Source organism: Camarhynchus parvulus, chromosome 7, assembly GCF_901933205.1.
Source record: "Camarhynchus parvulus chromosome 7, STF_HiC, whole genome shotgun sequence".
In the NCBI taxonomy this organism is placed as follows: domain Eukaryota; kingdom Metazoa; phylum Chordata; class Aves; order Passeriformes; family Thraupidae; genus Camarhynchus; species Camarhynchus parvulus.
Genome location: NC_044577.1, coordinates 35,645,921 through 35,673,272, shown reverse-complemented (window position 1 = coordinate 35,673,272; position 27,352 = coordinate 35,645,921). Strand labels below are relative to the sequence as shown.

General features: G+C 42.2%; 1 protein-coding gene across 2 annotated transcripts in view; it reads right to left on the bottom strand.

Moving 5' to 3' along the window:
- Positions 1-27,352, bottom strand: part of ACVR2A (activin A receptor type 2A) — a 52,133-nt gene that overhangs the window by 14,221 nt on the left and 10,560 nt on the right. For both annotated transcript variants that reach the window (XM_030951786.1, XM_030951787.1), the window contains exons 2-4: positions 6,972-7,179; positions 5,114-5,223; positions 3,687-3,841 (exon numbers count right to left, since the gene is read on the bottom strand). In XM_030951786.1, the coding sequence (XP_030807646.1) occupies positions 3,687-3,841; positions 5,114-5,223; positions 6,972-7,179 (473 nt within the window). The remainder of the gene's footprint in view (positions 1-3,686; positions 3,842-5,113; positions 5,224-6,971; positions 7,180-27,352) is intronic.

Genomic DNA, 27,352 nt, shown 5'->3' with positions numbered 1-27,352 from the left:
GTGGGTTTTCCCTAAAATTTGGGCTACCCACAACCATCTTCTGATCTGTAAGAACTGCATTTGGCTTTTGGGTGTTTTCATACAAATTCTTCCCTCTATTACAGATTTGAACTTGTAGCAGCCCATGGATTCTATCAAGAAAAAGAAAGGATCCAGTTTCAAGCTCCTCACCCACTGCACATTCAGGGGTCCTGCTTTGCAGAAACTTTCCAATCTCTTTTCCCATTTTCTGTAAGCACCTGGCTTCTCCCTGTGTGTGTTTTTCAAGTAGCCATTAATCTTCCCAGGTTTGGATTCAATCCTTGAAAAAAAAAAAAAACACCTCTCCCTTGCATTTTTCTAATGTTGAAATGTTTCTACTAAAATATCTGTAACAACAACAGGAAAAAAACCAGTGGCCTTTGGAAGACCAAAATGAGAAAAACCTGAACAGCTGATTTAGTTCTTCATTCTTCAGCAGGAAACTGGGATTTTCCCAGGGTGGAAAGACCATCCCAGAAATTTCAAGTGCCTCAGGTAGATTTAGGAATTCCTGCGGTCAGAAATTCAAACCCTGATGCATCTTTGACCTCAGAGAGTGCAACCATTTCAGAAGAAATCCCCCAAACAGGTCACCAAGACAAGAAGTGAATTGCAAAGCCTTTTCTCAAGCCTCTCAACACAATTATTACTTGAAAACCAACCCAAAGCCCAAAAAGCAGCAGTGATGCAGTGAAACCCTGCCAAGCTGGGCACCCAGGGAAGTTCAGGAGGTGAAGGATTCCCTGCTCAGCGGGGCTGGTGGCAGCTCTGTGCGAGGGTGACGGTGGCACCCATCAGCTGCAGGGTGGGAACAGCCCCCTGGGCCCTGCCCTGACAGCTCTGGCCCCAGCTCAAGGCTTGTCAGGAGCCAGGGAGCACAACAGAGCAGCTGCCTCCCCCCAGATTGATTGGGAATGTTTGGGGAGGAACCTGGATCACACCGAACTCCATCCCCCAGTGAAAAGGAACCAGGCCCCAGCACCTCTTTCTGCAGAAAAATGCAAACGTTCAAACATTTAAAATAGCAATCTGATTCTTTGGGTGAATTTTATCAGATGATGGATTTATGCTTGCTAAAGGAAATAGAAATAAGGAGACAGAACAGTTCCTAAGTGTTTTCCATACACACAGATGCATTCAGCAAACATGGATTTGTTAATAACTCACTGCAGAGCACAGAAAGTGACAGATTTGATGGAATTTGACAGCTTCCACTGGATACTTCCCCACACAGCACTGAGGCACAGTGAGCAGCACAAACAAGCCAAGACTAATTCTCCTTTATGTCTCTTTACAGGTTCAAACATTTCTTACAGTGTATTTCTTTTTTTTCCCCTTTTTAAATATTCCAAACTATTTCTTTCCCTTTGGTCTCTCTAATCTTTTACTTATCACCAAATTCTTTCACCATTTCTCATCCTTCATTTTTATCTTTTGCTTATTTTTCTTCATTTTTATCTTTTGCTTACTCCTCATCCATCCTTTCATTTTTTCCTGGAAGTTTGGTACCAGCTCAGTATTCCCATTGTTTCTGGGAATAAAGCAAGGGAAAAGAGATAACTTTTATAAGGGTTTCACATGGAGCAATCTCTTTTTCCTGCTGTACATCTGACCTGTCCATTCTACCACTGCTACATAAAGAATTAAACCAAATCCATCTGCCTACAAACTCCACTCATGCCCCAATTATTAAATATACTATTAACAGATTAATTGCACAAATATTTCTGAGTTTATTCGTGGTTATAAAGTTCCCAATACTTTCCCTCCCTTCCTGCTTCCCCTGTCTCCTGTTCCTACCAGCTGTAATTAAATTTCAAGTGGGAACCACTGCTCTGCTGCATAAGGGAGTGTTTATACATTGGATTTACATAATAATTCTGGGTAGTTTTTCAGGCACAAGTGGCTTTTCCTGACTTTCCACATGAGCCTTAATGCCTGCTCACCACAAGATAGGAAAATGTTGTTGCCCCACAAGCACCAAGGTACATTTATCCCAAAGATACAATCTGAGCACAAACACAACAGCTGATTATCCTATTTATTAAAAATTTAGGTGTCAATCCTGCCCCAAACACAATCCCTGCAAGGAAAAAACTGCAGCAAAAGGAGAGAGAATCAGAATTCAAGTTCTTGATACCTCACACGTATTTAACATTCACTTGCTTTTCCATGGCTTTATCCATGACTTAATTTCTTCAGGAAGTCAATCCCACACTGGAATTATCCCCACAATTAGCAATTATGAATTTGATCTCCCACCAAAACCACTGGGTTGAAGGAAAGTCCCAAATCCATAAAATGGGAGCTGGATGAACTAATTATGCTGACAGATTGCAGGGAGTCTGAGGAGCTGCAATCCTCTCTGCAAGGACAGCAAACAGACTTTTTTCCTCTAAATTATGTTCTTTTCATTTGGCAACAACATATGGCCACTGCCTCTCCCCAAATTCCTCTTATCTATTACTGAGAAACTGAAACCAAAACACTTGAGCTATCAACCCCAGGCAATGCTGCTTCCTGCAGCACCCTCCTGTCAAGCAGCAGCACTGGAAATATCCCAGGAGCTGGAGCACACAGAGATCAATCCTTGGCAACCCTACCCAAAATAACAAGAGTCTTCATTTTAATCATAAATAACATCACTGTAGGACAGGTCGTGTATTCTGGTCACTGCATTGAGTTAGAAGCTCAAATTAATTCTACTGCAAAAATCCAAATAATTTCTCTCTTCATTTTCACAACCACATTTTCTCCATCTTTTCTGCTTTGGTCTCTAGAATTTCCTGCTTTAACTCTTTCCATAAAAACCTCCTAATCTCAGTTGGATCTCCAGACGTAACTGAAGGAAGAGGAGTTCCAGTGGCAGCACAAATTACAGCTCCAGGATCAGCTGGAGCCTCCCAACAGCAGGAATCCCACACACAGAGCCCCAGAAGGTTTGTCTGGGTGCACTATGGCCAGGTTACATTCAGCTGTGGAACTCACAACCTCATCCTTTTGACATAAAACACAAACACCCCTAAAACTGAAACGTTTCAGGACAAAACAGAATTCCCACACACAGAGCCCCAGAAGGTTTGTCTGGGTGCACAATGGCCAGGTTACACTCAGGTGTGGAACTCACAACTTCATCTTTTTGACATAAAACACAAACACCCCTCAAACTGAAACATTTCAGGACAAAACAGAAAATACATAAACAAGAAGAAAAATATGACAGGAATCACAATGCATGAGCTGAGCTATGAAGATTTTCTTAACATTCCCCACACCTGTATCCCAGTTCTAGTTTTCCTTAAAAACAGCTCATCCTCTCTTAGCTGCTATTTTCTGAACCCCTCAAATGGCCAAGATGAATTGGCAACTCTTTTTCTGTTTCCAGCTAAGCATTACAGCTCAGCCCTCACCATGCCTTCACTGTGTATTCAGTTTTTCTCCTCCCAAACAAAGAGATGCATAAAAACATGAAGTAGTTGCTCATCTATTCACCAAAGAATAATTAATAAGGCTGTTTAAGTAAAGCTTAATTCTCTGCTTTAGGGGAGAGCAAGCGTTAGGACCTGGAAATCAGGAGGGGAACAGAGAGACCAGCCATGAGACAGATCCCCTTCAGGAATGGTTTGGCCCTTTAAAAAACCCCAAATCCTGCAGCAGGGGCTCACCTGGGTGGGAACAAGCACGGGAGGATAGGCCAGCTTGTGGTGTCTGTACATCCAGAAGGAGAAAAGCACGATCACTGCAATCCCCATGATAGGCACCAAGGAGTAGAGCAAGGTGTTGAACAGAGGCGGCTTCGGTGTGACAGGATTGGAAGTTGCTGAAGGGAAAAGAAAAAAGACACGGCTTTTAAGGAACAAAACCAGGCAGTGCTTGAAATGTGCAGCAGCCTGATTTTCTAACAGCTGCTGCCAGCATCACAGCAGGCTCCCAGTACCTGATTAGGCAGCACAAAGTAACACTTGGTTAAAAGGCAGCGCTCTGGAAAGCCGGGGAATAGCTCAGGTCCTGGTGCAATTCTGGGCCTCCAGCCCCCACCAGCCTACAGGGGGTGGTTGAACTCCCAGGGAACTGCAAGAATTCATCACCTAACGAACTAAAACCAATCAATACAGAGATTTGGCAACAACCTGCCAGCACTTCTGTGCCTAGCTGCAAGGAGGAGTTCTCCAGGTGAAGACATTTCCACATGACCTCAGAAAAGGCTCTGCAGGAGCAGGAGCTGCTTCCAAGGCAGCCACAGCTCCCTGGGGCAAGAGAGGGCTCAGGAGAGGGAGGAATGTCAATTATTGCCTTAGCAGCATCACTGACAAAAATGACAACAATATCTCCTGGGTCAACAAAGGCTATTTTAATCTCGCAGAAAATGTTCTTTCATTTCATAAACAACTTCCTCTGGCTATTTGGTACAGGAGACATTTGCTGGTTTCAGCTCAGTTATTAACATCCCTTGGTTTTCCAGCAGATTCCTGACTGGAAGAAGATAGGCAAGAAAAATCAAATCACCTTTCAGCCATTTAAAAAAAAAAATAATTATTTTTTAAGTCTGGCTAATTTGATTATCTTTCAGAACCACAGAATGTGCTGAGTGGAAGAACCCACAAGGATCCTGTGATCTGGGAGGAAATTCTTTTCCCCTTTTTAGAGGTTACTCTGTCCATTTACAGAGAAATTCAAAAGGTCCAGCTGGGATAAAGAGAAGAAAGAAAAGGAACCTTTTCTGCTCCTTTTCTTCTTTTTTGAAGAAAAGGAGCATCCCAAAGCTGGCACAGGGATACAGGGATGAGAAGGCTTTTGGCCCAACAATTTACACCCTTAGAGGAGTTTAAGAATGTAATTAAGGTAAAATTTGACAGTTACTCCTATATCTTAAACCAGGCAATTATTTCAGATTATCCTTCCTCCCCACCCTTGCAAAGAGCTGAAGCACCTTTTATTGACTGTACAGGAAAGCACCTTTCCAAGTGGAATAAATGAAGTGGCACTGCCCAGAGCTCTCCCAGAGCCCTGTGGCAGGAAAGGCAGCACTTTTGGGAAAGTGTGAGCTGCTGAAAAAGCAGGATGTGGAACGTTGCTGTCAGGAGGAACTTACGCTGCGTGACCTCCATCTCCGGGAAGTAGAAGAAGCGCTCGTTGCACATGTTGCCTTCACAGCAACAGAAAAATACCTCAGGGCTGTCCTTCTTCTCTATGCAATCATTCCTGCAGGAGAGGAGGGGGGAAAGTTCATTCATCTTGAGCTGGGTTGTCTTTGTTCAAAAAAAGAAGTGCCCATCTTTTAAATTTCCAAGGTGAACTTTGTTAAATCGACCGCGACCAAAGTAACAGCTAAACCTAATGAGATAAATTAAATTTTGATATTTTATACTGCAATGGAATTTTATTAAAACACAAACACAGTTTTGTCATTTTTAAGACAAAGAAAACCACCACCAACAGATTGAGGAACAATTCACAAGCTAGATTTAAACAGGACAGGCGAGTGATCAAAGAAGGCTGGAGATAAGTGACAAGGAGAATTTCTAAATTTTATTGTATTTGTAGAGAGAAATGATAAAATTTCTACAATCTCCTCTGCCTACATTATACTCAGGGATAGGGCTTATTTTATTCCCTGAATTAACTGCAGGAATGGCTTTTTTTTTAATGTTCTGCTAACAAATAAGCTGAAACTATTCAATCCATCAGGAAAGAAAAACCAGGAGTCAACCTGACAGCAGAACTGAAAAGGGCTGAAGAAATATTGCAGGATTTTAAACACAGCTGAAGATTATCAGGGAGGTTTTGGGCTCATCTTCAAAACTTGGGGTTGTTCCCTAGAGCCAGCTCTGGCTGTCACCCTGTCCTGTGACTTCCAGGGAACGTTTTCTCTTTGATGTCCTGAATCTGCTGCTGTTTGGAGTCACCCCACAGCTCCCAGAGCACCCCACGCTGCAGAGATAAGATATGGGCTGCTCTGGACAAACACAGCACTGCCTGTGATTAGCACAAGTCACTTAATGAGGACTTACTCAGTTTCCAGCTCCTTCCTTACTGTCCTTCCTGTGTTTCATTTCTTCTTCCAATTTCTTTTCTTTGCTCAAGGGAGAATTTAATCTCATGATTTTAGGAATTTTTTTTAGATTGTGGGACTGAGCTTTAAACTGTCATAAAAGCAGAAAACAGCCTGGGCTGGGGGACAACTTGATTTGGGAGAAAGGACTGCAAGGCTTTCTTCTAAAAATTCAACTTTAAAGAAATACAAAGGAAGACTTCTATAAAAATTACTGAAATAATTCCTCAATACTTTTTTATGATGATCCACTGTGGATCTACTTCTTAATTCTCTGCCTTCCCAAATAATAAATGTTTTGGGCCAATAAAACCCAGTAGAGTATTTAAAAAGCTGCAACACCATTGCTTAAGAGAGTCATGACCCTTATTCAGTCAGCATCTAACAAACCCCAAGTCCTGCTGTTCCTGCTTGTGGGTTCTTTCTGGACCATCTGTTAACAACAAAATAACTGGAAATTTAGAATATTCTTAGAGCTGCCATTGAGCTTATTAATAAACTGCCAAAATACTTCCATGATCTGGTAAATTGCAGACACAAAGTGCTGACTTTCCAACTCTAAAGACTTTGGAAAAATCAATGAGAGAATTTTGCATCCTGGTTGCAATAATTATATTTGCACTGTTTGGCAATAACAAGGCACTACAGAATCTATTATTAATGGACTAAAAAAGAATAAATGAAATACCTGGGTTCATTCAAGAAGGTAAAACATGTTATTCTGCAAACAAGACAATGTACTCACATGGAATCTGGTCCCTAAATACAAGCGAGCATCTGAAAATAAAATAACTATTCCCAGACTCACTGGTTGTGGAGACAATGATGTAGAAATTATGGAGAGGCAAAAGAGTTTACAGTGACAAATCAATTGCAAAAAATTCCTAGGAAAACTCACCTGTCATAACAATTGATGTCATCCAGCCAGCAGCCTTGCTTCACGATTTCAATTGATCCAGAAATATTCTTCCATGTGGCAAAGCAGTGTCTCCTTTTATCTTTATCACCATAGCAGGGCTCGATCCCACTGCGGTTGGTTTTGTCCTTCTCCCAGTTAGCGTTGTAGTAGATGCACTCCTGTGTTTCTGATCTGCCCAGGATGGCACCTGGAGGGATGGGAAGCACAATTCAATGGAATTCTGCAGGATCAGGCACATGAAGAAATGCAGGTTGTATAAAAATATCATTTACTGCACGTACCAATGTGGCCTCTCTCCCCCCTTTTTAATAAAGACAGAAAACACGGAAAGTTCAGCAGCATTCCAAGTGTTGAAACATAAAACAAAGATCTTCTGTGAAGTCAAACAGTGACTTGCATAACTTAGCAAGATTTGCAGAAATGAAGAACAAGTCATGGCAATACTTCTCCATGAATAGCAATAGCAGAGAAAATTTAGAATGCTGAGCAGGGAAGATTTAATTAAACTATTCGCCAAACCAGGAGCTTTAGCCAGGAAAATTCACCAAAAGGCATTTGTGCTCCTTATCTCGTTACAGGAGCCAAAAGAGCAGGGAGTTCATCTCAGAAACCCCCCCCAAAAAAGCCAAGAAGTGTTTAGGGGCAAGTGTTACGGAATCCCAGAATGGTGTGAGTTGGAAAGGACCTTCAAGACCATTTAGGGACCATCTAGGAACTTTCTGGGATTCTGGTGGAGATCCCTTCAGAGTTAATGGGATGTGAAGCACCAGCCTGGCTCCTGCAAAGGTGAAGCATTGTTGGGAAGCAAGACTCTTAACAGAAGGCAGGAAGGGAGTAAGAACTGCCCTTTATTTCTGTTTTTTCTCTTGTCAGACACTGCCCAGAGTGTGCCATTAATCTCCATGGGAGCTCCATCACTTAACATGTATTAAAGCCATGGGAAAATGGACATGGAGGAGCTGGAGAACCAGAGGATCCACTGAGGAAGGCTCAGGAGGATGCCAAAGCACTTTGCCTGTATTTATCTGTACATTCAGAATTTTTACGACATTACATTGCCCAGCACACTGAAGACCAGACTGGAAGAGAAAAGGTTTCCCTCAGCAGTTTCTGACGTATTTATTTGCATCACTCACTACCTCCTTTATCCACATTTATCCACAAGAAATGTGACCCAGCAGCCATTCCTGAGGAGAACAAGGATTATTCCCACCTGAGCCTTGGGGAGCAGCACAGGAAGCCAGAGCTGAGCCCAGCACTGCCCATCCTGAGCATCCCACCTTGCTCTGCCTGTGTTCCCAAAATAGGCAGGAGCTGGAGGATCAATGGGAGAGGGGCAGGAGCCAGCTGGGAACGCTGTGAGGGGCAGCCTGGGAACCATTAAATTCCTTGTGCTGCCACGGCCTGACCTTTACAGCTCTCAGCTATGGCAAGAAACAGATGAGGCAACAGATTGAACAATTTGGTTCTGTCAGTGCAATAAAGCAGAAGTCCTGGATTTCTCTCACACGTGCCATTGCTTTTCTCCTGCTGCCAAGCCCAGCTTTGAAGGACCACAGACAAGCTGAAATTTATAAAATTCAGCAACTGCAGTAAAACTAACTTTGCATAAATATTCTCTTTGTTCCTGTCTTCTTTCTAGTCAGGTTTTCTTATCCATCTATTTTTTAATCCATTAATGCTCCAATCAGTGACTGGCAGCAGTCACTGTTGGTTTAATGACCTTGGATGTGGCTGGGGCTTCTCACCTGAGCAGGCACCTGCAATGGGTCTGGCCAGACTAACCCAGGCTTGGGCAGAGCAGGACAATCCTGGATTAATCCTTCAAAGCAGAAAAGCAGGAATGTGGTGGAAGCAAGGCAGGAGGAGAAGGGGAACCACACAAAGAAGGCAGCCCTGAGCCCATCTGCTTCCAAGCAGCTTTGTCACCCCCTCCACAGGGATGGAGCTCCCAGGGGACAAGGGCAGCTGGCATTTACAATAAAGTGAATTTATTAGGCAGAGCAGGTCTCTAATGGAACTGCTCTACCCATTCTGAGTGCACAGGGAATTGCCTGGTCCTCAGAAACCAGTTCCTGAATCTCAAAAAGCAAAATGGTGCTGCTGAAAGAATCCATGAGCCAAACTCCAGCAGCATCCTGTGGATGGAACATGAGGTCTGAAAGCCTGGGGGGAAAACACGTTGGGAAAGCAAAGGGCATTAAGTACAGAATAGAGTTTAGTCTGGGCACATTAAGATCCCATTGGATATCTGTGTATTCCCATCCCACTCCTGTCCATCCACCACAGCTGCACTGGGGAAACAAAACCAATATTTGAACTTCTGAACCACTCTTAATACAGGAAACAGCAGAACTGGGAGCAATTCCATCAGACAGCTCAAGTGCAGCCTGGAAAACCTCACCCCAGGAGGAGCTGGAAGCACTGGCTGCCATTTCCCAAACAGAGAGACTGAATGACTGAAAAAAATCTACCAGTTTTTTAATTAAAAGGGGACAAACAGTGCACAGCTCCTAAGCACTAACATGGCCTTAATTCAGGAAGGATCACTGGGAAAGGTGCTGGATGGAACAGGAATTGTCTCTTACAGGTATGACTAAAAAAAAAGGACAGAAACTTCGGGGAGGTCATCATCCAGCTTTATCCACCAAACCTCACACTGAGCAACACAAGCCCGTAGTCTGTGCTGCAGGAATGGTTTCCTGATACTTGATCTGAGATGTGATAATGATCATGTCCCTCCCTTTCCAGGGAAGACTTCAACACTTCCCACGTCCTACCCTCATTCCAAACCCTGCTTTTGCTGCGTGATTAGTTGGTGACACCACGGAAAGACACAAAGGGCAAAGGGAACTGAATCTGTGATCTCTCACTGCTTTATGAAATGTAACAACATTTTCTAGCTGAAGTCATGAAAATTGATGAAAAGCTTGCAAAGATTAGTTTAATGGTGCCAAGGACACTTTTTTTTTGCTATTCCCTAGAAAATTTACAACATATAAAAGAACTGAAGGGTGAGGTTCAGTCTGGCAGATACCTCTGCCTGTAACAAAAGGTTACTTAAATTGTGTTATATTGGAGATGAATTTGAACTCTTTAAGTACTGAAATACAAGGAATGGAGCAGTTTATTAGAATAAACCAGCAGAGCACCACAGGGACTGAGTAACTTATAGATAGAATGGCCCATTCACCAAAATACCAGAATTGTAACGCGCTGTTCTAGAGGAGCAGAAAAGAACAGAAAATGCAGCATAAATAGAATTAACACCTTACACAAAAAACCTTCAGCTGCTGCACAGGTACCTTTTTCAAGTACTTGCCCATGTGTGTTATTCTATTTGTTTCCACAGTGATCTCAAACACTTCCTAGCCCTACAAATATATCTAAGAACAGACTACAAATATAGACTAAAAAAGCCCGGCTTTGATGTTCCTGCGAGCAGGAAGCAGGGTTTTATCATTCTCTATTTTTTCTGATAACACCCAGGGGAATGTTTCTCAAAGGAAGAAGAAAGAAGTTATTTCCAACCTAATAAAGCAAACTGAGTTCCAAGAGAAAGGATTCTGTCCTCCTTTTACATGCCACGATGTCCCCAAACTTATTTTGTTGATTTTTAGACTAAGATTAGTGCTATTATCACTGTTCTCAATGCTCCCAGGTCAAACAAGGACTGTACTTCAGATGAGCTGAGCCAAAATACATTCATTAAATCCAAACACAGCAGCAATTAACTCAGGCAAGGCAAGAACTGCAAAAAAGATAAACAAGGCAGTGAAGTAACAAATCACCTGCACTGCTGCCACCCTGCCCAGTGAATATTCAAAATTTAAAGATTAACCTGATGGTCCAGAAAGCTGCTTTCCTTTTCTAAAATAGTCTTTAAAAATAAATGAGTTTGCAACTTGAACAGGGGTAAACTTGGTAAGCTTTAGTGTAGTTTTGTATAGCAAGAGCTGCATTTTTCTCCAGGATTGGAGTGGGGGGAGCAACAGGAAATCTGTATTTGCTAAGATATCTCATCATATACTTGGAAAATATTTCAATTTTTTTGCAGTTCACACCTTTTCAAAATGGAAAATTTGTAAGGATGAGCCTGCCATGGAAGTATGAAATTCTGTAGCTGAGATAACACTTCTGAAAAAGAAGGAGAGAAGAATAAAGTGCTGGAAAACTGAAGGATGATCAAGCCAAAGGCTCTACAGCAGAGTGGAAACTATGGAGGATGATGTCACCTAAAACAGGGACTAGAACTGAGAGTGAAGAGGGGGAAGGTGAGAGGAATAATATATGTTAAAAAACCCTTTGCAGCCCCTGGTTTGCTTGGTGGACAGTAACAAAAAAAAAAATCAACCCAACTTTTTTTTTACTCTGAGTCTTCTGGACTTACAGTATGGAAAATAAATCAGCTGCTCTAACCACTTGATGATGTTATTTTACATATATAGATACATCTTGGGTTTATTTGCATGGTGCTCTTGCTGAAGGAAAAAAAAATGCTGGGATTATTTTTCCAACGTGTTCCCTCAGTCCCTCCCAGCAGTTTGTGCCACTGATAGAAGAAATTAATAATGCTGTAATGGGATTTTGTAGAGAACTTCCATTTTCTGCCTTCTACTTCCAAATATGTTATTTAAGCCTGGATTTCAGGAAGTGGGAAAACCCCCAGATCTCTGGTTTTCCAGAATGCTTTCAGAGCAAAGCACGTGGCAGAAAAAGGAGAAAAAGGCTCAGTGGCCATCTCTGTTCTTTAGGTAGAAATTAAAGTGCTACCAAGAGCTGTCAGCCCTGAGATAAAGATTGCCATCCTTTGGGAATCTCCAGAGACTTGAAGTTAAGTGTTATTTTTCACACTCCCTGACTTCAAGGGAACACAGTAAAACACAGGCTGATGTTTTCAAGTTCAAACATGCCACTGCTGTCACTGCGAGGTGTGAGCAGCACACAGCACAAACACCTCCCAGCCACTGCCTGCTGAGTTCTGTAGGGGAAAAAAGCTCCAAAGATCCCAGAAATGGTTGGGATTGAGGCACAGCCTTGGGGCTGCACTCATCTCAGGTGCTGGTGGCTTTTAGTCACTGCTGGTCCAATGTCATCTTCCTGGCATGATTTCCAGATGGTTTCCATATTTCCAGATGAAATATTCCAATATCAGTAACACAGGGCTCTAAACTGAAAAGTTTAAATTCTACAAGATTCAGATGTTGGGAAAAAATAGAATAGGGCCAAACAGTATCCAAGAAATAGGTTGGCTTTTGATAGAATGGCATTGAGTTTTACATCTCTTATGTCTCACTCTTCATCTGATAATAGAATAAAATCCTTTAAAATGCCTCTCAGCTGCCCCATCTCTAAAATACTAAGAATAATCCAACAACAGGCACTGGGTAGAAATACCCAGTTCCCAGTTTGGATTATCCTCCTCTTCCCAGTGCAAAACCCCAAAACACAAAGAATAATAAAAAGGAGAAACCTTGATTAATTTGACATTAAAACTTGCACCCTGATTACCCAGGAGGGATCACCTCCTCCTGCCTCTGGATGAAGCTCAGGGAAGCAGCTGCCCAGGAAGGAGCCAGGGATCCTCTCCCAGTGCACACAGGAGTGACACCATTCCCACCCAGAGCCTTGGAATGCTGTCATTAAACTCAAAAAGAGGCCCTTCAGCATTAAAGGCACCAATTAAGCACCTAAATAAACCACCTAAGGACACACAGACTGGATCAGGAATGATGAATCCTTCTCAGGGGTGAGTCTCACGCTGGTGGTGGCAAGCAGCAGCATTTCTATTTTGGGATGTGCCAGGGAGTTTCCCAGGAATGATCTCAGATACCTGTCAGAGCTGTTCTCTGATCTGAGAATCCCAAACCAGCACAATCCTGCAGCTCATCAGATATGGGAGCTCCTCTCACTGACATCCAGCTGTGAACCCCAAAGGATTTTGGATCAAAATGATTCCTTTTGGGGTTGGTGTTTGTGGAGGTTCTTCTCTGAGCTACAAAACTTCCTGAGAACTTGTGAGCTATGAAACATTTCGAATTTTCTCCAATGGAGGTTTGAAATTCCTGCAGCCACATGGAGATGGGCAATTTGAACATATTAATCACTTCATTAAAAAGCACTGGGAAAGCTTCATTTTAGCTGTCAATTTTAGCTGTCTTCAAATTTCATTCCCTGCTTAGGCTCTAAGAGAGGATCAGGAAATGACATTTTCTCCAGCCCTCCTCATGTCCTGTTTGTTTCACCCACCTTCCAGGGGCTGCTCAGTAGGATCAGTGTCAATATTTCACCTGCATTTATAAAGACAAAGCAGGAGTCTCCTCTCCACAGACTCCCTCCTGACCCCTCAAAGACACACCCAGGAGAGTTAATTCAGGCTAATTACAAGAAAATATTCTACCTTTTGCCTCCCAAATCAGTCAAGCACAATGCAAATGTAACAGTTTGACTGCAAAGCAAACAGAACCACACACCAAGTCAAACAAAAACACAGTCAAGACATCTAAGAGGCAAGCATCCAACTCCACATTTGATGTTTCCTCCACATGATATATCCAACCCCCACTTCTTTTTCTGTCTTACAGGACCTTATGTAACTATTTAAAAGACAACAGGACCAGTGTGATTCTGCCTTCAACTCAGCTCTCCAACAAATCTCTCTGTGGGTGTCGTGTCCCACTCGGTGCTATTGCAAGCAAAAACACCACCCAGTTCTCCTACATGTGCTGATCAAGCTTCTTATTTACATTCTAATTCTTTAGCCATTGCTATACTTCTCTTTTTTTTTATGTGGTTACAACCAAAACCCCAGCCTAAACATACTTACAACCAGTTTTGTTGTTTGTTTTGTTGGTTTTTTTTTTAATTTTTAAAGCATCAGCTGTATCTTTTTCCTTCAAGCTGGCCCAGCAAAATTCCCAAGTGCTGAGCTCATGGGCAGGAGCTGGATGGTCAGTGCACAGCCAGACAAGCTCCAGCTGCCCTTGTCCAGATGGCAGCTCAAAGGAGGAGAGACAGGTCCCACATTTGTGTAAACACACACAGGGATTACCTGGGAGCTGCAGGCAAACAGGATAAGTGGGGGAAAGGCAGAACTCAGTGCTGAGAAATTCAAACCTTTCAATGTCCCTGCTCCATCGAGCTGGGAACCTTCCTTACCCCTCCTCTGCCAACTCTCCAACTGATTGATGGAGAATTGTCCCACTGAGCTTGTCTTGACTCCACACAGCCCATGATCCCGGGGTTTTGTATTTTCATTTTCATTTCCATTTCCCCACCTCATCCCACCAGGACTTCCCAAGTTCATCCTGCTCACTCACTTGGCCAGAACTCCAGGCAGGACTTCAGCCATCCCCAAGGATTTCTCCGGGATGGATATTGGGATTGTTTACTGGGAAACTCCTGCAGAAGCGCTTTGGGATCAGCTGCATCACTAAAGGATGGCATTGGCAGCTCGTGGTGTCTGCCCTGATGCAGGAGCCCAGTCTGAAAAGCATTTTGGAGCTGCAGCACAATCAAAAACCCAACTAAGCTGTGCAGCCTCCAACAGCTGAAGTGGCACAAATGAGTGGAAGTAACTCCTTCCTTCAGCCACTAAACTTAAATAAATGTCAGGCTGCAGCACTACACATGTGAGTAAATACCTATCAGCATAAAAATGCTAATATGTTTGTGACTGCTGAACTCTCTTCCTAAAGCAAAAACATCTACATAACCCCAAACTTCACTGGGCCTGTTTCGTTCCATTTCTACTGTTCACTCCTGTTGAGATCAAATTCCAAACCTTGCCTACACTGGAAGAGTTTTAAACTTTGTGTCCTCATGCTCTGAAATCAGCGTTGATGACATTTAAGAATCCAGCACAACTGCCTCTTTACCTCCAGCTAAAGTGGCTGTCACTTGAAATGGATTTTCTTCGTCCCATCTCAGGCTGCCTCATTTTGCCAGACTGTAATCTGAAGATTAAGTGAAAAATCCCATTTCTAGAGCTGGAAACAACCCTGTTTACAGACAGAAGCACTGCTGCCATGGCCAGCACAGCCTCTCCAGAGCCAGCTCCAAACACAACTCCAGGGCTCAGCTCAGCCCCAGGGAGCAGATCCTGGCACCTCTGAGGGAGGGAAGAATAGAGGACTAAGACTTTTTTTGTCTCAAGTTTCTTATGCTGGACTTGTTTTCAATGGGTTAAGAGAAATCCAGTGCAACTACCTTATGGAGGCTTCATTAGTAAATGTTTTCACTCATTATTGAAATACTCAGCATTTGTAAGCCCCATCATCACCTTGCCATGCTCCAAAGCCACTACAAGTGAGCTTCCCTCAGGAATGAGAACTGAGGGAACTGATTTCACCAAAAGTCACTATTAGGACAGGTTTTACAGAGAACAAATTTGGATCTAAGTGACCAGTAAACTAAAAAAAAAAAATCATTTATTTAAGATTCAGAAGAAGAAAACAGCAATGGAACAGCAAAGCAAGTTCCCCATGCACCTCAATAAAAACCTATTTTTCTGTTCCATTTTTTGAGTCTTTATGGATTCTCATGAAGCTGATTTTGCTATCCACTCATCCTCTTCTTTAAAATGTTACTACTAATACTAATGTTACTACTAATTGTATCCAGACTGACACCCAAAAGAAGAGGTTATTAAAGTCAGCATAATCCACATTAAAACTTACCTCTTTTTGTATTTCTTACCAGCACTTTAAGAACAACTGACTGGAAAGGGGAGCAATTTAAAATTACCATTTTAAAACTCTTTTCAGAGCATAAATCTGTAGTAGGGACTTTAAAATGTGCTACATATTGGCCATCCAGCACATGAATTGTCATTAAAATATTATATTCAGCCACTCCTGCAACAGTTGCTTTAAATAATCAGCTCTGATCTAACATGAGAATCAAATCAATACAAAAAGAATCCAGAACAATGGGGTTTATTTCTCTTACCTGCCTAAAGCACTTAAAAATTGTTTAAATTTCCATGTTGGGTGTTCTTCTTAAGAAAACACCTTATTAGAAAGAATTGTAGTTCAATTCTAACAACCTGTAAATGATCTCCCTATTCCTTAAAATAAAAATGTAGAGGATTTTAAAAAAATTATATATATATAACCTACTAACATCAAGTAATTTATATAAATAACCTACTAACATCAAGGAAAAAATCCAACTAAGAAAAAAAATATTCTTATTTCCGGTTCTGTATGAGTAACAACAAATTTGATGTCAATCTCCACCATCTCATTTAACAGCACAAAAATACCTTTTAGAAACTCAAGGTTATTGCTGGAATTATCTCTAAGTATGAAAAAATTAAGTCACATTTTAAAGGTTTTAAGCATCTAAACATTTAAAAATTAATTAATGAAATTAAATCTCATTTAGGAAGCATCCACACAAGTTATGGGGAATGCAAGTCAACAGGAGCATCACTGTTTGTTAAGAAAAGTATCCAGAACTGACAAGTGCTACTGGATATTTGAATTTTGGTAAAACACCCCCTGATCCTACAGCCCACACCTGACACAGCACAATAATCCCAAAGTATTTCAGTTTCAATGAAAAAACTGCCTTCAGGTGTTCAGCTGAGCCAGTTTTGCCTCATTTCACTTGGCAAGAAAGCCTTAAAAACCCAGTTGTTACAAGAACCTTGTACCACACCTGCAGGGTTAACTTCCCAATGTGCTGATTTGGAATATTAAGGTCATTTACAGGAATTTTGTTAGGAATGACTCTCAGGAGTCCCTGCACAGATCCCAACCACACCAGGATCTATATTAGGAACAGCAACTCCAGTTCAACCAGTCCATCAGTTCTGTACTGGGTGATGCTTTAAAATCAGGGGCAATCCAGATCTGCTGGCTGAGACTTGCATTAAAATATTTTCTTTTAATTCATTTCCCCCCCCATGCTGCATCAACACTCAGGCAAGATTACAGATCTCCAGAATGATAACCCTGCTGCAACATAAAAATATTATTTTTTTGCTACAGAACTGAAGAAAAATAAATTTTAAATCACTGCTAAGTCACAACAAAGCCACAACAGTTTTAGAATTCATAAAGATCAGGGGGAAAAAATTAAGTAATGACCAAATACAGAGCAATGCACAACTCACTGCCTCCTATAATGGATTTCCAAGTGGTTTTTGACAGTTAAATATTATTTAACTTATTGTCTGGTTACTTCTCCATCATTTTGTGTATTGCATGAGCTCATGTTCCCAAACTTGGATTTAAGACACCACTGTGGTCTAGAAGCTACAAATATTTTTTAACATCTAACGAACAGACTGGAATAAAGCACTCAGTGGAGGCACCAACAAGAATTGAAATACCAAACAAACCCCATGCAACTTGAATATTTAATTAACAGAACTACCCAAAAATGTTTTACTGACTGACCAATAAATTGTTTGAGTATTAAAGGTTTACCTTCATTTCAAACTTCTCCATTAAATACATCAAGTTCTCAAACGGGCCCTAAACAATCCTAATGAATAAAGAAGGGAGTAAATGTGAATATTTCAGATCCTGGAGAAAACACTTGAGTTGTACTTGGTGCACACAAATGAGGAGCAGCTCATGTCCCTAAGCAGGCACAGATTTAACCCCTGACAGAGATTTGAGGAACTCCCGTCCTTCAGCTCTTCTGCTGCCACGCAGAATTGAAATTGTACCCCAAGGAAACGTGCTTTATTTGGGGAGTTTGCTGTGTTTGACCCTTTTCAGGAGCCTGAAGCAATCCATCTCCATCCCCCAGAACTGGGAGGGTGGAAAATGGGGCACAAAAATCTCTCATGAGCAGCAGGCAGCAGATATCAGCAGATCACCAGTATCAGAGTGCCACAGATCCAGATCAAAGCTTCCTGCACCTTCCCTCAGATCTGCATCCAGCAGCAGGGGAAAACCCACTCAGGGCTCACCTGGCTCCCTCCCTGCCAGCTGAACGTTCAGCATCACATTTGCTGCATCTGAAATAACCCAAAGGACTCGTTAAAGCCTTTCTAGATACAAAATCCCCATTTTTGCCATTTGCTGAAGGTATCCAAATGTGCCATCTTTCTAGCAGTTAGAGATGATACCGAGCCTCTTTCTCTACAAACAAATACAGATACAAAAAACCAGTTAAGAGAGTTTCTGGCATTCAAGAAAGGAAGATGATAAATGTAATACAACCAGTTTTAATCAAGATCAAAGCTGCAGGAGAATGCAGACAGACAGTCTAGACTGCTTTACTTTGAAAGCCTAAGCATATAAAGCAACATCTGCAAAGAACATTAATCACATTTAGTCCACAATCTTATCACCTCCCAAGCAAGCAGAAACAACTTTTACTTAAAAGTCATATGCTTCTATGTGACAAGCGTTTTTAATTATCTTTAAATTAGATATTTATCACTGATTACAAAGCTGCTCTGTTCACTTTGAAATAAGCTGATGTAATTTGAAATATACTTGCAGAGCTCCCTGGACAAAAAATGGAATAAAGCATTGGTAAGGAAACCTGGTGAACAGTAACAATTATTTTACATCACTGGTACAAAGTGGGAATTCTCAAAATATTGAATTAAGTTCTGATTTGCTCCTCTGCATTTCAGACCAGAACTCAGCAGACAGCAATAAAGTGAAAAATTTTCTGCACAGTTTTCTTTAGCTTTAGAAAATAACTTGAGAATATAAATAATCAGTTTTCCTTCAATTTTCTTTCTATAAAAAATTTATCTCGCTCCTGCACTTTAGAGGGGAATTAAAAATTGGAGAGATGGTGCATATCTACATATAGAGTATTTATGTGATAATACACATCTTCCTATACAAAAGCAATTTATTCCTTGTTTCCCTTGGTTTATTTTGCTTATATTCTGGTCCATTCTCCCTTATGATTTTGCCTACTCACTAGCAACCATTTAATTTATTTCATTTAAAGTGTCTTGCATTAAAGTTTTCCTTTCTGCCAAGGTTTTCATACAATATACCCTTCAACAAGAGCCTGGCAGAGACAAATCCACAAAAAAAATCCATCATCTTACAACCCCGAGACAACAGCTGTGACAATTTACAACATTATAAACCCACAGAGGCAAAGAACAAAACTGGGAATTTCTGCACTAAACTCAGCTTCTCCAGCAGCCCCACATCCCACAGGAGAGCTCGTGAAACGCAGCAGCAAATCCAAAATGTATGAGTCTTACTCAAAAATCTGGGTGTTAAATTCCTCAGTTCAGAGCAGGCAGAGTGTGCAGCCTCCCCTGCAGCAGCATTCCCTGAAAACGGGGAGTTTTAGGATTTCTGCTGATACCTTTCAGTTGGAGATCCCTTTGCAGATCCCTTCTGGAGATCTCTCTGCAGGCCCTGCTGGTCATCCTGCTGCTCCTGTGTGAGATTCCTCAGTTTCCCCACAAATTTATAGACAAAAAGGTAACTCTGAATCCTTTTTTCTCCAAATCCTCCCCAATCTGTTCACTTTGCTGTTGCAGCTCTCAGCTGCAGAACAGAGGTTTTGCAGCAGCAAAGCCCCAGTCACTCATCCCACCCTGAGAGTGGAGAATTCATTGAATTCCTGTGGAAAAGCACCTGGTTTATTCTCCCTGCTCAGGCTGCAGCATCCTCCTGAAGCTCTGCAGCGTTCCTGGAGTGCTGGAGTTCATCTGCCTGAGCTATTTTAAGAATTTCCTATCTTTAGGCTTACTGACAACACTTTTTTTTTATTTTTTAATGTAACTTTAACCTCCCACAAAAAGCAGTTGAACAAAGAGAGACTCTGCACACCTTCTGAGACTCCTACACCTGTGGAAATTGGAATGCTTGGAGAAATACCCTCATATACTATGATTTAAGTTCATTTCTTTTTGTTATTTTGTTATTTAACTGAGAACCTCATAGAGCCACACCAAGGCAATCTATCTTCTGGCCAATTTTTAATTTGCTTATCTGATCAATACCATCACAATTCTTTAAGTTAAAACAAATTACAAGTATTTAGGTAAAGCAGGAAACTTTAAAAGTGCTGTAGGATAATGCAGAGGCTTTCTCAGAGCTTGGCTATTTATCTTCAAAACCCTGGGATTGGTTTGGGCTGCAAAATTTTAACGAGGTAAATTTGATAGAATAACTAGAACTGGACAGCTGCTTTTAAAACAGCAAATAAAATTTAATTTCAATCCTAACTCCAGCTAGATGAACTTCAATTTTTATTATCTCATCTCATGGAATGAACCACGTGGCCTAGGAGGAATAACACTGTGGCTATTTAAAGCCAAGGCAGGTTCTGACAGTTCTCACTGAACTCTCAGAGGAAACCAGGATTCCAAAGTCCAGGGATGAATCAGGGAATCTCGGGTACGTGACCCAAGAAAACAACACCACAAACAAAAGCTTTAGGGCAAAAGCGCTGCACTTGCTACTACAAGATAATTTGTCTTCTAAATTTAGATAACAATTAAGAAAATGTTATCTTAAGTGACCTGAAATCTGGAAGGCACTTTAGGATATGGTTTTGACCTTCTAGTTCTTATTCAAGAACACATTGGAAGCCAGAATATGAATGCTGTTACTCCATTTAAAAGCCTCTTGACACTTGGACAAAGTAACAGCCTTAAATGTGATGATTGAAACTCCAAGTTCCACGGCAATAAAAGGCTCAAGAGGGTTCCCCAAACACGTTTTCCACAGGTACTCCCCGTGCCCAGAGGCAATGGGGTGAATCTCTCCTGCCTCTCAAAGATAAGAGGACAAAGATGACTGTGGATATATTGCATTAGTTTATTTGGGAAGGACCTGCCAGACAGGTGAGCTGCTAACACATCTCCAAAATCACTCCTAGGAAATTACCAGAACATCAGTGAGAGAAGAAAATGACAATTTTTAAGCTATGCTTCATGAAAGATTACAAAAAAGACATTTAAGCTACAATTCTGTCTATTAATGCCATTCTCTGGCAAGCATGAATTCCCCAGAAGTGAAGTGGCTGCTTGCAATATGCAGGATTCCCTAGAAATAGCATTCCACCCACTGCACGTGGAGGCAGGTGAGTAAGAGGCAAAGAAGGATCTCTTCATGGAACCTCCCATGGGCTAACACTCACTAAATATAATGAATTTTGGATTTCACAGCATTTTGGAAGATCAGACCAGCCTGGAGTAGCTTGTGTTAAGCGAGGCTTGAGAAAGCAGCTATTCAAGGAGTTTTTAAGTAAAAAGATGAAGAATAAGTAAAAAGATGAAGAAATTTTTCAAGCCAGGGTGTGGGAACTAGAAATTCAGAACTTTAAGGTTATCAATGCATGAGTCTTAACACCAGGGGAAATAAAGGAATCTGTACTTGAGTCCAGGAGTACAAATCACATCAACTAATTTTGATCAGTTTTGCTCAAGCAGCACTGCTGATAAAGAAGCAGAGGACTCAGAGATGAAAGCAAGTGAGCAGAGCCCAGGACACTCAGCTTGGATTAGCCCATATCACTGCAATGTCTCAGTGTGCCTAAAGTCACCCAGAGGAGCCAGCAGCACTGAATCTGCTGACAGGGGCGTTTGGGGCTCGCTGAGTGAGAAGAGAATCCAGCCATGAGCCCAGGCTGGCAGGGATCACACAAACCGCCAGGGACAGACAGACAGACTGCCTAACCCCGGCGCACAGACTGCACTGCTCACCCCTGCATGCCCCTGGCCAGGGAAGGAGCAGGGAATCACGAGCACAGCTACCCTGAACTCCACACAAACAGGACTGAACTCCACAAAACAGACGGTGCCCGAGCTGAGTGAACTTTGCACGGGCTCACCAGGGCTGATCCACCCCGTCCCTCCCTCCATCCCTCCTGCCACACCAGCTCCAGCCCGAGGAAAAGCCGGCCTGGGGAGGGGAAGGACCAGCCCAGGGAGGGGAAGGACCGCTCCCTTCCAGAGAAATCCAGTGACAGGGAGCAGGGCATCTCCAGGGCAAGGGACACTGCTTCAATGCTGCCTCTGGAAAGTTCCTCAGCACAAACTCTGAGGCTACAACTGCTAGGAAGAGATGAGGAAACAAATGTGTCCGAACACACAAAGCACAAACAGAAGGTTGGCCTAATTTTAATCTGGATTCTCCTTTTTGAGGAGAATTTCTAAAGGCTCAGACAATATGAACTGTAGAGTGAACTAAAGGCTTTTGGCAGCAGCGTTCAGCAGTTATTTGATCTGGAAATTCCATCCAGACCCAAGTTTAATCACCTCTGAACAAACTATTCCTCCCTGAATTTGTCCATCTGTGAGATCATTTTTTATTTCCACATGTTCTGAAACACTGAGTTCTACAGTTTAATTACCCATCATTAGTAGATGTACTTTTTCTGTTTAAAGTACCTTCATCAATCATTTGGGTGGATTTGATGTGAAGCAGCTGGCCAGCAGGCTGAGCAGGAAGAAAAGACAAGTTAGCAAAGTACTCAGCCCCCAAAGCATCCTGAAATGCATTTCCACGGTTATCACACAAAGGTAGGATGTTGGCATGGATTGGGATGGAAAAATTACAGGTATTTAGCAGTATCTGGGTTATTCACTTCCAATTCCTAAGCTGATTTAAACCAGAATGATGCTTAAAAGGAAATCCTTCAAATTTGATGCTGGGAATTTTTACAGCAGAAAATAACTCAGCAGATTTCAAGTTGTTTACATTTAGTTAAGTTATAGATGTGCTCATATGGAACCTTTATTCTTAGCTATTGGGAATAAAGAAGTATCCACATCCAAAAGAAGGCATTTCATTCGTAGCAAAATGAAAACTTTCCAGGTATTAAGGGACAGAATAATGCTGTATTTTTACAGCTTTATTTTCCTTAAGATAGGAAGCATCGGTGTCATGGGGATTGCTGACTTACTCCAGAGAAATCCCCAAGTTGTATTTGGAGTCTCTTACCCAGAGTAGTCATAAACACAAGTTTAAGGGCTCCTAGTGCCAGATGTTGTGTTTGATGGAGAAGTGCTTGTGCTCACACAGAAACAGGTGTTCCTCTTGTCACAGCTGAGGAATTCACTCAGCAATAAATCCTCCTGGCAGGCCAGAAGAACACCAAAGCTTCGTAAACGCAACGAAAAAATTTATGGGAGAATTCTCCTGTCTTGCCTGCTCCAGGTGTTTATCCTGTGGTAGTCGATGAGTGTTTGAACGTGAACACAAACAGTTCTATCAGTAAGATCAATAAGGAGAATTTCCCTTTGCAAAGGAGAAGAAAAATCATCTGGTTTTTCATTTGGATTTTTTTGTTGTTCGGTTGGCTGGCTTTTATTGTTTGGGTTTTTTCCCCCAGGACAATGATTACCTCCAGACAGCCAACACAGGCACAGCTATTTAATAAATCACTGGCCAAACAGCAACAATGACTCAACTTTCGGTGTAGCACCCTCAGGAGTGGTTCATTGCGTCCTATCAGGAACAAGGCTGGTGTGATGGAGCCCACAGCAGGAATGCCAGGCTCTCCTGAGCTCCCTTCCTTGAAAAGCCAGCTGAGGCAGAGCCTGCCAGCTCCCTCCACCCTGGCTCAGTCAGCAGTGCGTCCCACAGCTCAGGTGGGTGTCACATTGCAGCTTTCCTCTTGGGATGTTTATTTAAGCATTATTAATGCAGAGATCTCAAGGTTGGCAATGCCCTGAACTCTGACATCCCATTTCCTGTACAGTCCCAGCAGCAATGCAGCACTCCTGACCACAGAGCTGCCCTGGGCACCTCAGAAGGGAACACAGAGCACACACACCAACTCTGCCCACAGCCACGACACTTCTGGACTCGATGCCTCCATCCAGCCACCCTGTGAGAAGCAACTGCTGAAGTTTCATTTTAAGTTTAACAGTTTAAGCTAAACTGTTAGAGTTTAATTTTATTAAACTTTAACAAAACTACAACAGAGGACTTAAGAAAGACAAATTACAGCGCTGGGAGTCCCCTGTGACTACCAGCCATGTGGCCCATCTACAAAATGGATGCTCTGCCTTTTATACCCTTAGCCCCACTCAAAGTTGAGTCAGTCAACTCTGCCATCCTTGGTGGAGATTACTTTTGACACCTTGAGTGCTGTCAGGTATTGTTCTGCTGTGCCCCTGGTACCAAGGCAGCCTCCCCTGAATATCTTGGCTACTAAGGCTATTACAGGGGGAGGGAAAGAGGACTCTGGAATTACATATTCCAATAACATTATTATACATCTATATAGTATCTACCTCTTAATTGTGAGAGCCAACCATTACATTATTTATCTATACAATCCCTTCCCAGGACTGAGGCCATCTGCTTAGATCACCAATAACTTTTTTAAGGAATCCACATACGTGCTCTCCAGCAAAAGGCACCTGCTGGAAATTTCACAGAAAAGCTTGAACATTATACTCCCAGGATATGGAGGCCAAAGATGATCAACGTTGCTGGAGGGAAGGTGGGCACACAAGAAACCAATGTACATTTAGGTCTCTGCTCCCCAGTGGTGGCACTGTACCTCCATAGAAGCCCCCACTTCAAAAAAAGGGTTTAAAAATTCTGCTTTAAGTAAAAAGCAACTTGACTATCACAGCTAAATGAAAAAGAAAGAGGATGATGGAAACAGCAGCCTGGGCCATGGAACAATGGCTTCTCTCTTCCCTACAAGGGAGGCTGAGCTGGGAGAGACCATGGTTGGGATAATACCTCAGGTACGATTCCCCTGTGTTTGTAAACTGATTTAACTTCCAGTCACGCTCTATGCAGCACTTCAAACCACAGCTACTAGAGACCAATTTATCTCCATTTCAGTGCCCATGCCTGGATCTCAGCACAGAAGTTGTCCTCACGTAGAATTTCAGGGAAGATAAACAGTAACAGGATGCCTGCAGAAAGCCCAACAACAGCCTGAGGCTGACTTCACCCTGCAGTGTAACAAAGGGGATGAGGTCAGGTGCTGTCCCAAGGACTTGGCTCACAGCTGAACTCTCAGCACCACAAACTCACCCAGAGCTTTTCTGTCCAGAAGTGTGCCCTGCTGATTGGAAGATATTCCTGCTTTTTGGCTTACAAGCTCCTGACAAGTGCCCTCGTTCTTCCACACTCCCCTGGCAACTGAAGATGCTCCTGGGATTGAGACCCCTCAGGTCTCATGGCTGTTCAGCTGATATCCAAAATTCACCAGCCCTTGTTTGTAAATGGGATTCCTGATGCTGTGTTTTGATTCAGTACATTCAGGCATTATCAGCTGGGGTTTTACATTTAAAGGACATCCCCTATATTCTCCCCTCATCATTTCCAGACCTGTTAGTGCTGTCTGTTCTCTTCTTGGATCTGATTTTAGCACAAAGTTTTATACCCACCTGCTCAGAATAAATTTCTAAGGACATCTGCCTCCAAAATCCAAGTAACATAAATTAGATACTGCGAAGATTATGTTGCAAATAGTCTTTCCAAACAGTTTTCTTAAACCTGGGATGTAACTGGATTTTACTGATCACTGTATCACCCCTTCTGTGATTGTGTCAGTCTGAATCTTTTATTTAGTTCCCACCTCATTGTTACCAGAGAACCTGTGAATTTTATCACCTATTCCTTGGAATGACAGCATCACACAACAGTTTGAGTTGGAAGGGACTTTAAAGCTCATCTCATTCCATGCCCCTGCCATGGGCAGGGACATCTTCCATTATCCCAGGGTGCTCCAGCCTGGCCTTGGACACTTCCAGGGATCCAGGGGCAGCCACAGCTTCTCTGGGAGCCTGTGCCAGGCCCCTCTGCCTGGAAATGTTGAGTCTAGGGCCCCTGGAGAAAAATGTGATATGGAGATACTTAAAAAGTAAGGGAAGAGGACAAAAATCATGTGAGAACAGGCCTGCACTGAGATCCTCAAAAGAATGCTGAAAAAGAGAAGCAAATTCTTTCTGAAGATGGAGATTATTAAAAATGACACTGAATTGTGCCATTTTCCCTTTCTCACAGCTCCATTCACCAACACTGAGGTGCTTTCCCTTGACAATTCCCTTCCTAGGACAATGCAGGCAGCCTCCCTGGCAGCCCTTATTCCATCCATCCCTCTCCTTGCTCCATCATCTTTCACCCAGCCCCTGCCTTTGATCCTTGTGGGAAATGGATTTGTAGAAAATTCTTAAAGCTTGACAGAAGGCTCACATAGTGTGTACGTATCTGTTTGAGATAAGAAATGTTGACTTAGAAATGTCATGGAATAGGATCTGTCCTATTGTTGAGAGAGAAATGGAACTAGAAACAAGTTTCAAAGGATGGTTTTGTAAATAAGACTGGATACTTTGGAGGAACAGAATTATGAAAGATGCATTGTAGTAGGAGCCACGAGGGGTAATTTTAGATGATTGGCTTTAAGGCATTTACAGCATGGTGTGGCAAAAGCTGATAGGCCAAGAAGCACTTATAATGTGTTGTAATTAAGAAATATTTGGCTTCTGATTGTGACGGTGTGAATTCTAACATCTCTATTGTCTCACCCTTCTCATGAGACTGAAAATGGAGTAAGTTTTTAAAACACCTCTTAGTTACCCCATCTCTGAGTCAAAAAAAAAAAACCAAATCCAACAGATCCTGAGTGCAGAAAGCTCTGTGCTGTTTTCCCAGTCATTTCTGCTGCTCTAGCAGATTGGATCAGCCCAGCCCAAATCCAGCAGCCACGAGGGCTGAGCCGGAGTGAGGAGTGACAGCGGCACAAAATGGGGATGTGGGGGAGGAATCAGATACGAAGAAGAGAAACTCTCACTGTTCTCCCAGCAGTTTTTGTTAAATACCCTACAACTAAAACAACCTTTCTGGACAAGTAGAAGGTGATTAACAGGTTTCTAAAGCTGGCTGAACTGATGGAGGAACTACTAAAAATCATGGATGTTGTAGACTTACTTGTAAAATTTTTGCATTACCGAACCTCTGGTTCAGAAAGAAGGAAGGCAGAAGAGCTCAGATGGGCAACAGAAGCTCCCCCAGAACACACAGTGTCAGCATGTAAATATCTCAAATTCGTCAAAACCAAATTCCAACACATTTTTTACTCTTACAACATAAAAGAAATGAGAGCCATCATTTACCTCCTCTCTCCCAACCTCACTTTGAATGAAAGAATTTCCAACACCAAAGTATTTGTTGCATTGAGAGGAAAATTTCTGGAATTATTAAATTTCAGAACAGTATTTTTACAAACAGGATTCTAGGAAATTAATTTTGCTTGATTTGCCATCCATCTGAAAACTTTTAAGCCACTGGAAAAGTCCAGCTGCACTCTGGAGCATCAGGATTTTTCAGGAAGGATCCACTCCACTTCCACTGGAATGGAAAGTGGGATCTGTGCTCTCCTGGCTTCCCTGGAAGCCTCTGACCCAAGAGGATGTGAATCAGAATTTTTCAGCTGAACAG